This window comes from Pectinophora gossypiella, chromosome 12 (assembly GCF_024362695.1).
Source record: "Pectinophora gossypiella chromosome 12, ilPecGoss1.1, whole genome shotgun sequence".
Lineage (NCBI taxonomy): Eukaryota > Metazoa > Arthropoda > Insecta > Lepidoptera > Gelechiidae > Pectinophora > Pectinophora gossypiella.
In genome coordinates, this window is record NC_065415.1 from 12,745,864 (window position 1) to 12,755,668 (window position 9,805).

General features: G+C 34.9%; 1 protein-coding gene across 1 annotated transcript; it reads right to left on the reverse strand.

Moving 5' to 3' along the window:
- Positions 1–38: 38 nt before the first annotated feature.
- Positions 39–5,043, reverse strand: LOC126371331 (sialomucin core protein 24). The gene is made up of 3 exons (XM_050016639.1): positions 4,876–5,043; positions 1,679–2,198; positions 39–1,268 (listed from the first exon to the last, which is right to left on the reverse strand). Exons 1-3 carry the CDS (start codon positions 4,943–4,945, stop codon positions 1,151–1,153), a joined length of 708 nt encoding a protein of 235 aa, XP_049872596.1. The 5' UTR covers positions 4,946–5,043; the 3' UTR covers positions 39–1,150.
- Positions 5,044–9,805: the final 4,762 nt, after the last annotated feature.

A 9,805-nucleotide genomic window follows, 5' to 3' on the forward strand; every position in this document is an offset into this window, starting at 1 on the left:
ATAATTTTATAAATATAAGGTCTGAAATCAAAGAAAACTTTGTTTTGGTATACACCTTTATTAACGTATCTATTGACTGTGACATGAGTAAGTAGCAGTATTAAAGGATGACAGGAGAATCTTAATGTAAACCTTCCGAATATCTATCCATATATAGTTCAGATTTAAGAGCACTTTAGGATGGAATCAGCTTTTCCCAGTTTACTTAGAGCGTGCTAAATCACAAAAATAAAAAAAAAAAAACAATATGAAATTGGCTTGGCACAATAAAGTCCCTATTGAGAATTGAGATTCTTATCTACTGAGATCTATTGGAAATTCGAAAATATCATTCAATTTAAACTATTGCAAACTTATAGCGAGAGCTAAGTGAGTGCAATATTATCATCAATTTTGACTAACATCGAGATTCAATGCAAACTTGATTGTGCCAAACCAATACAGGTACTACTTTAGACCCTTATTTTCATCATCACAATGTGTTTCCTTATCAGTAACACTTAAAAATAGTAATATACTTAATAACTATAAACATTACAAGTTCCAGTGATTCAAAGCCAGCTGCTATTGAAAGAAAGGTGGTTGCTTTAGAAATCCTGAAAAGACACAGCAACATGGCACAGGTTTAGTGAAAACTGAGAACCACTAACACTAAATTGCACTCAAAATATCCCTAACTTCTGATATAAATCTCAAAACATTGTCAAATTTTAATACTTTATATTTTTTTCTACTCATTGATATATCAGTTTCAATGTTTCCAAATCACAATTTTTGAATTTTTAAACTTTACAATATCAACACGGTATAGGTGTGCAATCACACACAAGTCTAAGATTGACTAAGTAAACATGCAAAATTAGTGAGATAAATGCCAGATAACCAAACTAGATGGTTTCAATTTACATGTTATTTAGTAGCATATAAAAATAATTTACATTTATAAATTCGAGAAGTTAGCTATATGACCAGCCACCTTTACCTAAATTCTCAGAGTATAAATTTACAAACTGAAACCCTGCTTAAAATATAGACATAGGAATGTCAAGTGCACTCAAAACTAAAAGGAAACAAAATAATAATTCTCTAAGCAAAACAAAATAGATAAAACTTCGAGGTGCACTTACATTTTACGATTAGACTTAAATATTTAAAGAGTGTGGTAGTTCCTTTCAGTTTGGTTTTTGTAATATTTGAATCCCATGAAGCCGATGGCGAGGAGTCCGAGTGTCAGGATGATGCCTCCAATGAAGCTGGGGCCGTCAAATCTGGAATAAAAAGTATTATGTTAGAATAGTTTAGAATATCTGTATCTGTAGCTGGTATCAGCCATCGCGGCACGGCACCCACGCCCTATATCGAGTGCTTTGATTAATAGCCGTACGACGTCTACCCACGTAGATAGCAATCGCTGTATCTATTGGTTGGTGGCCATGCAGAGCTTGCTGTATAGTCATAGTCATTTATTGATAATAATCACTACACGTCACAGATATTACAAAATTCAATTAAATTAAAAATAAAATCAAAAATTTAATTTAAGTTATTTAATTCAATTAAAATTTTTATAGCGTAAAGAAAAGCAAGAGCGCCAGTGAGAATATTGGAAATAAAACTTAATAGAGGACCTCATGTTTAAGCCATTATATTGCTGTCCACAAATAAATGTTCGACTTACCCTCTAGCCTGTACCGTCGGCTTCTCGCCTTCCTTTGACGGAGCTTCAGTGGGTTTGGTTGGAGTTTCCGGTTTTGGAGTTGTCTGCTCCTTCTTATCGTGTTCCGCAGGCGTGCTGGCGGGTACAGGTGCAGGCTTATCAGTGCTCGGCTTAGCATCGGCGTCGGGTTTCCCACCCGCGTTAGGGTCAACTTTGCCTCCATCTTTGGGTTTATCATCCTTCTTGCCAGGGACATTGTTATTGTCAGCTGGCTTGTTGTCGGCTGGTTTTTCGCCTGCTGCCGGGGTGGTTTGAGATTCGTTTTTAGCTGCTGCTGTTTCATTGGCTGGCTTGGAGGCTGAAGAAGGCTTCACTTCAGCGGTAGCGGGTGGTGATCCCGCAGGGACCACGGGCGCCGCGTGATCCGCAGCGGCCGTGTTTGTCGACGAGTTCGCCGGGGTTGTTCCCGCTGGGGCTGATGCGTCTGCAAGCTTTGGTGGCGTTGCTGGTACATTTTGTGATGATGTCTGAGCTGGTGCCGCTGAAATGAAAGAAACAATAATCTTAAAATATATTTAGGTAGATAATGGTGGAGAAGAACTAAGGAGAATGGCTGGCCAGAACTGCAAGGCAGAGACAAGTGGAAGATGATAGAGGAGGGCTTCGTGTCTAAGAGACAAGCTATAAAGAGAACCTCTGTGCAACCATAGTTTGGGTATTGTTTGAATATTTAAGTTTATTATGTGTAGTTTAATGTGTGTGTTAATATGTGTTGGGTGGAAGGAAGAGGGAAACCACTGCCCTATTTTTCCTTAAAAAGTAGCATGGAGAATGCTACACTGACAAGAGCATGGCTCTAAAATTGATGATGATGATATGTAATGATTCCCGATAATAAAGGCTTGGAAATTGAGAAATGGTAGAGAAACTTCATTGTTGACAGTAGAGTTCCTGGTGTGACTATAACCTGTTATACTTACACACCTACCACAATGTGCACATGCATAACATATTGTAAATACCTATTTGTACCACTATTGGCCTCAGGCGTCCCCTCAATCAACTGGAGGGGGTATGGAGCATACTCCTAATCAATGAGGTCAATCAATACATAGTGTTTGGAGAGCGAGATACCGCGGAAACTTTCCATAATTCCACATGAGTACCTAAATTGGTCCTTTCCCCAGAGTGACAAGTTCATATAATAGATATACCATCGACACAATGACAAAGAAGAATAATTAAAACACATAAAAAACACACACACACATCACATTAAGGAAGAATACTAATAAAATTGAATGGATAGTTATAATATGAATAGTTATAAAATGCTCTGAACTTCTGAAGCCTCTTATGTTTTTTGACCCAAAATTATATACAATCCATCCTGATTTGGCACACCAGAAAGTAAACAAATAGTTTAATTTAGTCATAGCCTAAGCAGTATTAAAAGCAGCCATGAAAAAAGGAATATTGTTCACTAAATATCAATTTAAGTGTTTCCATATCCTAGCTACCTACCTATTATTGTACAATTTTAAGTTCTGATATCATTAGAATATTTGGGTCAAGTTAGATGTTGAGGTCAGTCATTGACCTCATGAAGACGATGATCAAACAAGTCTTATGGCATTACAAAGTTCCAGCTTTCATACAGGAAAAAAATAAAATGTCAATAACATACAGTAAACTGAGATTTAAAATCAGATTCCTGAGAAGTACCTACCTATTGACGTCATAAGGAAGTTCCATTAAAATATGGCAATGTATTTTATTCAAAAAGGTAAAAATACATGTAAAAATACAAGTACACAATCAAATCATGAGAAAAAGCAAAATGATCTCTAATATTAAGAATAAACATGTTTGAACTCTCATTAAAAAACTGAACTAACCAGTTTTAACTGGACTAATGTTGTGGCCAGTCTAATTAACTTAATTTCCTTGACTTAACCGCTAAAAGGCTTTCACATAAAAAATATTACATTCATACTGCACTTTTTAAATAAAAGATTTCCAGAATTGTTAATAGAAATTGACTGAATATTAAATTTGATTATAAATTATTTATTTACAATTCTATGTATAATACTATGACTAGATATTAGGTTTTTTTTTATTACAATTGTTTATTTTTAATATTTAATTTAAGTGTTTAATTTTATTTAATTTTGACGAAGCTTGTGCGGATTTTATTATGTATGAATTGAATATGCTTTCCCTTATTTTTATTTTATTTTATTTATTTTTTTTAATATGAATGTTGGTACTGACGAAGCCTGTGGTGGATTTACATTCTGTTTTTTTATTATTTATGAATAAATCAATCCTTACTTCTTTATTTAAGTGCAATAACACCTTATTAATGAGCTCACTAATAATATCTGCACTATTGTGAAACCATATCATGTTCTGTCTGCTCACCACGTAGTTATCATAATTACTAGCTACATAGATGACATGTGCATGCGATAATATTGTTGTCTTCCCCTTCATAATATAATACCACATATACATAATGTATATAGTCTATATATGACACTGCTGAGGCCTCCCCTTAACCAACTGGAGGGTATAGCGCATATTTCACACTGCTCCACTGCATGTTGGTGGAGGTTTACCACATACCACAATCTGCATCCCATTTTGGTTGTGGTGTACCACAGTAAACTTATAAATAAAAATTTTAGTTATCTATTGCACTTCTTCAAAGGTTTACCGAACATTATTTCTCCGAGGAAAACAATAAACACCAACACAATGTTGAGTAATAGGAAATCAATACTTCATCTTAGGTTTAATTGCATATTCGAAATTAACCAAGTAGCTACCTAATAATTATTCCTGTTTAATTTACGGTCAAGTTAGATGATGGTAAAAACGCATTGTGTTAACAATGCTGGTTGGTGTGGCGTCTGACCTTGCTGGCTTATATCTAGATAGTGAGTTAGGTCAACCTGGATTGGCGGAAAGGTCTAGACAAACAACAAAAAAATTATGGCGTAACAAAGCCGTATATTTTTTCCCCATCATCAGAATGAAAAATGAATACTGGTATCGATAGACGGAACAGGAAAAGTGAAAGCAGTTATTGCATTTTCATGTCGTGAATGTCATGAGGGTTTTTCCAATAGCATTATGCTAAATACGCATAAGATGTCGTGAGAATATCCCGATCGAATTCTTTACAAGCCAGATTTTTTCAGATTACATACCTGGTGTGTTAGTAGGCGCGCTCAGGCACACAGAAAGAGATAATAAACAGATAAATACCACTTTCTTCATCTTTGTATATCGCTAATTATCAGTCTGTCTATTTTAATATTTTATCAAAAATTCTACAAACTACGCCACGATCGTCAGCCGTTCCAAGAAAATAGTGATGTGCCAGTTGTTTTAATTACCAAAAGAAGGTGTACAATCGATCGATTAAATAAAATTTTAAGTAATAAAATTAAATAAACTCTGTACCTTGCCGCTTAATTATAAAAATAAATGTACATTAAATATTGAATAAGCACTGAATAGATGATGGAGATAGATTTTGTATATCTTATTTTTATATATTTTTTCAGATTTTATTATGTTGCCTAACTTGCTTTGTGAGCCACGTACATGTATCCGGATTTTCGATATAATGGCAGCACCAATAGCAGCGCGAACATTTAAAAAAATATCCGCCAAAGGTCTAACCGGAAGTCATTAATAATAATTTACTAAAAAAGAAATCTTAGGGTTTTGGGTTTGAATTATATTTGTTTCGTTCTTTTTATTTCGCGTTTTGATTTTCTTTTGTTTGTTATGTTTTGTTCGGATCTGCTAAAATCGAATGTGTATCGGATCCGATCGTAGTCCAAGAATGATGGTTAAGTAGTTAGTTACTTGGAGAAAATACGGACGCCGGATATCGGGTGTAGTATAAGCCTACTTACTTCGGTTAAGTTCGGTTCCGTAATTTCACGGACACGGATCGAATGTAGTGTGATAATTAAGTAATGAGGGACTTTCCAGGCAACGTTTCAGAAAATAATATAGATGGCGCTGTTCAGATTTAACGTGATAATTCCCTATTTTCTCATTACTCTGTTATAAAATTATTCAAAAATATAATGTAATGGCAGAAGCATGTATCAAAATAATTGTTGCTTGATATTTGGATCAGATTATCTATAGAATTATGTTGCTACCTGTAATGCTTCTCGTTATTTTGATCAGAATAATAATGGGTGGAAGATGTAGGTATTGTGTCTGGGTGTAATAAAATGGGTCATCATTTATACCAAAAACAAGGATAAAAGATGTGCAATATATGACTGTTATCCAAGATGTACGAAGGTTAACGTGAAGGTAAACTTTTACAGCGCCATCTACGTATATACATATTTTTTTGGAGGGGCGTAGCCTAAAAATCCCTAATTTAGTAAACAGGTAGGTTAAGCAGTTAGTAAATTTTTGTTTGTTTGTATGTATCTGAAACATCCTGTAACTAACGCAATTAATGCACAAGAGGAAGGTGAAATTAACTGAGACTTGTAATTAATTTGGTAGGTAGCGGCGGGAACGTTAATTTGCAATTCCTTTGATGTCACTGAACGTCATTGTAAGAGTAATCTGATCCGGTGACAGGGTTTTCAATCATTGGAAATCACTCGGAAAATGATCTAAGTTTGAGGAAGCGAAGAACGCTCGGTAAAAAATTTAATTAACGTTCTCTCGTTCGATTGCCTTTATTATTTTTAGTTTATGGAGTTATTCTGTTACGTAAGTAGGGTTCCGAACCTGAAAAATGGAACCCTTATGATTACTTTGTAATGTTGTCTGTCCGTCTGTCTGTCAAAACCCTTTTTCTCCACATTTTTCTCCGGAACGCGTGTAGATATCAAGTTGAAATGACCATGTAATATTTATGTCTCCGGTCCCTTGAAGCTGTAAAAAAATCAAGTTTCTAAATCAACGCAATTCCGAGATATTGCCGTTTTTTTACCCTTATTTCCGTAGTAGGGGCATCAAAACCTATGGGTACTTCCCATAGACCTGGTAAACCAATCACGACCTGTGTCGATGTATGGAGACAACAGTGTTATTCAATGGTAGAAAAAAAATTTTTGCGATAACAAAGTTATTTGCAGTTGGGAGGCAAACTAATCGCAATCTATGTTGATGTACATATAAATAGTTTTTCAACGGTAAAGTCAAAGCCTCCTATGAATTATCTTAGGTAATTTATGGATATCCTTATAAATAAATAAATAAATAGATAATAAAATGCGAATAGAATATTGCTATTAATACTTATTTAACCCTTTTATTGTTATTGAAAGGTTTCACAAAACCTACAAGTGTACTTAGTCATCAATATTGACCTCGACTCGACACGCCTCGTCAGTAATGAAATAGAGTAAGTATGTGAAAAATGCAAAGGTGTGTGCGAATTAGGAAATGTAATCCCGACTCGAGATCGCAAATTCGAGATCCCGCGGATTTCGGGATCTCGTCTAGTTCATAAAAAAATGTAAAGTTAGGATGGCTGAATACAATGAAAACTGCTTGTTTGTTTGATAGTGATAGTGATGATAATTAAAACAAAATATTATTTGAAAGAACACAAAAACCAATCTTCAATATTACTAACTAAATAATTAAGTTGTCTTTGGAAATCAGCATAATCAAAACTAAAAGGAATCTTGAATGGGATCTCGACATATTATGCTTCGGGATTGATCCCGAAAAATTACACGAGATCTCGCAAGATCGGGATCCCGCAAGATCGGAATTGCATTTCCTAGTGCGAATGCAATTTTCCTACTAACTCTATCTCTGACATAGTTAGTTACTTAGCTAGGAACGTTGTCTTTGTGTTCTGGGGCAGGCATTATTACCACTCCGTGATCACTCCAACCTCGCCAAGTACCCAGATCCTACCTGTTTTGATTGATTAAATCCACAAGCTGGATTTAACTTGTGGTGCAAGGCAATCGAGTCGGGTGTTGCCCTTTAGTAGTACGTTGGGGCTTAAAAGGTTATTAAAATGTGAAGTCTCAATTTGAGGCTTTTTCAGTCTGAAAGCTTCAAGCTTTATTTATATCTAAGTTTTAATTAAACAAAATATCAAAAGATGTTTATGATTTAATTTTCTATTTATTTTTATATAGATATAGGGAGTGGAATTCCGTCTTCTGTATTTCCGAATGCATCTATCTCGGTCGCTCATCTAACTACTATATATTTACCTACTAAATAAATAGTAGCCGGGACATACTGCTTAACGTGCCTTTTGAAGCACGGATCCTCTTACTTTCGGGAAAACAGGTGAACAGTCCGCAGTGTAACCAAACTAGGGATCACAAAGTGATTTTTGCAATATCTCTCCACCAGAATTTGAACCCGGGACCTCTGAATCGTGAGCTAACCGCTCAACCACTGCACCATGGAGGCCGTATGACTATAATGATACGCATCATTGAGCCTTTATTTTCATTAGTGAAACATTTCTAACAATCCCAGAGAGAAATGGATGCTTTAGACCTAACCACGTTATGATAGCCGTTTTGACTTATTAAAGTAAGTACTTAGAGCAATTTGCTCCGTCAATATATTTATAAATTAATTTGAAACTTGATGAACACAACGAAGTACAACAATTTGCTCATTTTAAATGTCACAAGATAATAAATCAATTACAATGTCATGGCTAATAATAATTATAAATTAATTATGTATAAAAAAAAATACATTCAAGTAATTACAATAAAATACAATGTCAATTTTTAATAAAATCGTCCACAGAATATAGCTCCATATCCAACAAAAGGTTTTTTAGACGGTGACCGAATGATACGTCACATACCTCATTTTTTATACTAGTGAGTAGTTGCTCATATAACGTCGGACCGATAACGCGCGGGGTCTTAGTGGCGAGAGTGGTACGTAAGTGGTACATAAGTATAGGACATATACAAACGAATAAAATAAGCACAACAGGCGGCTTTATTGCTAAACAGCAATTTCTGCCGGGATGAAAGAACATAGCTACTATGCGCCTGTGGCTACCCCTTAGGAGATACAGGCGTGATGAAATGTTATGTTAAAATTCTAGGTATTGTTGAATTTAGTCTGGAGCTTTTCGTAACGTAAGAATAAAAACCTATAAACCTAAATAAACAAATCAAATATATTTGTTAAATAAATGTAATACAAATAACAGGTCACAATTTTTTTTATAATAATACTATCAAATATACAAATCAAATGAAATATTATTATATACTGGGTGTTAGTGACATGGTAACGAATACTGAGGGGGATGGTTGACCATGATTCTGAGTTGATATCAAGTGGAATTTTCAGTCGGAAAATTCATGAATATTTTTATGTTTTTTTAAATTATTTTCAGTCCATACTTTTGCGACGGAAAAATTAACTTGATTTGAACTCAGAATCATGGTCTCAATCAGTCCCTCAAAGTTTTCGTTACGATGTCACTAACACCCTGTAATACTTTATTGCAAATAAACTTAACACGTTCACTATTGTTGTGTTACTGAAAATTGGATATCAACCTCTCACGGGCAATGTTATTTTTCTATAAACACACTGGAATTTTTGTACATAGACACACTATGGCAGGAAAAAATGCCCCACATATGGGACATGCACGTATGAGTTTCAAATTTATTGCCTCATATGTGGTCCATACGCAGTGAACGTGTTAACATTAACATACAGAAATAACACAACCAATTAATAATATTCATAATTGACTGTCTGTTTAATTTGCTTACGTAAGTAGTTTAATTGTTTAACGTGTTTTGAATCCCGGTTATTTTAAATTTCCCATTTCACTTCACAATTGAGGTGAAATAATAAAGCTAGGAGTAAAATACCCGTAGAGGCGGCTCTGGGTTTCCTAATGGTTGGAATGTCAATAACTCCAACGCTCAGGCTCTCCAGGTGGGATGCCGATGCAAAAATTGGCATTCCCCAGCTTCCTGCCACCGCCGTGAAGGTATTGAGCATTAAGACGCATTGTACGGTATAATCAGGTACATACATACATTACTAAGTACTTTATTTATGATATCGGCACCAGACTTGCACCACTGAGTTGTTCATTTATCTTAAGTGCAGTTTCCACTAACACAGTTG

Excerpts from the sequence above, each read along its gene's own strand:
- LOC126371331 (XM_050016639.1), bottom strand. The coding sequence starts at position 4,945 with ATGAAGAAAGTGGTATTTATCTGTTTATTATCTCTTTCTGTGTGCCTG. Across the intron at positions 2,199-4,875 it reads CGCGCCTACTAACACACCAG|CGGCACCAGCTCAGACATCA; the intron begins GTATGTAATCTG and ends CTTTCATTTCAG. Across the intron at positions 1,269-1,678 it reads CCGACGGTACAGGCTAGAGG|ATTTGACGGCCCCAGCTTCA; the intron begins GTAAGTCGAACA and ends TTTTTATTCCAG.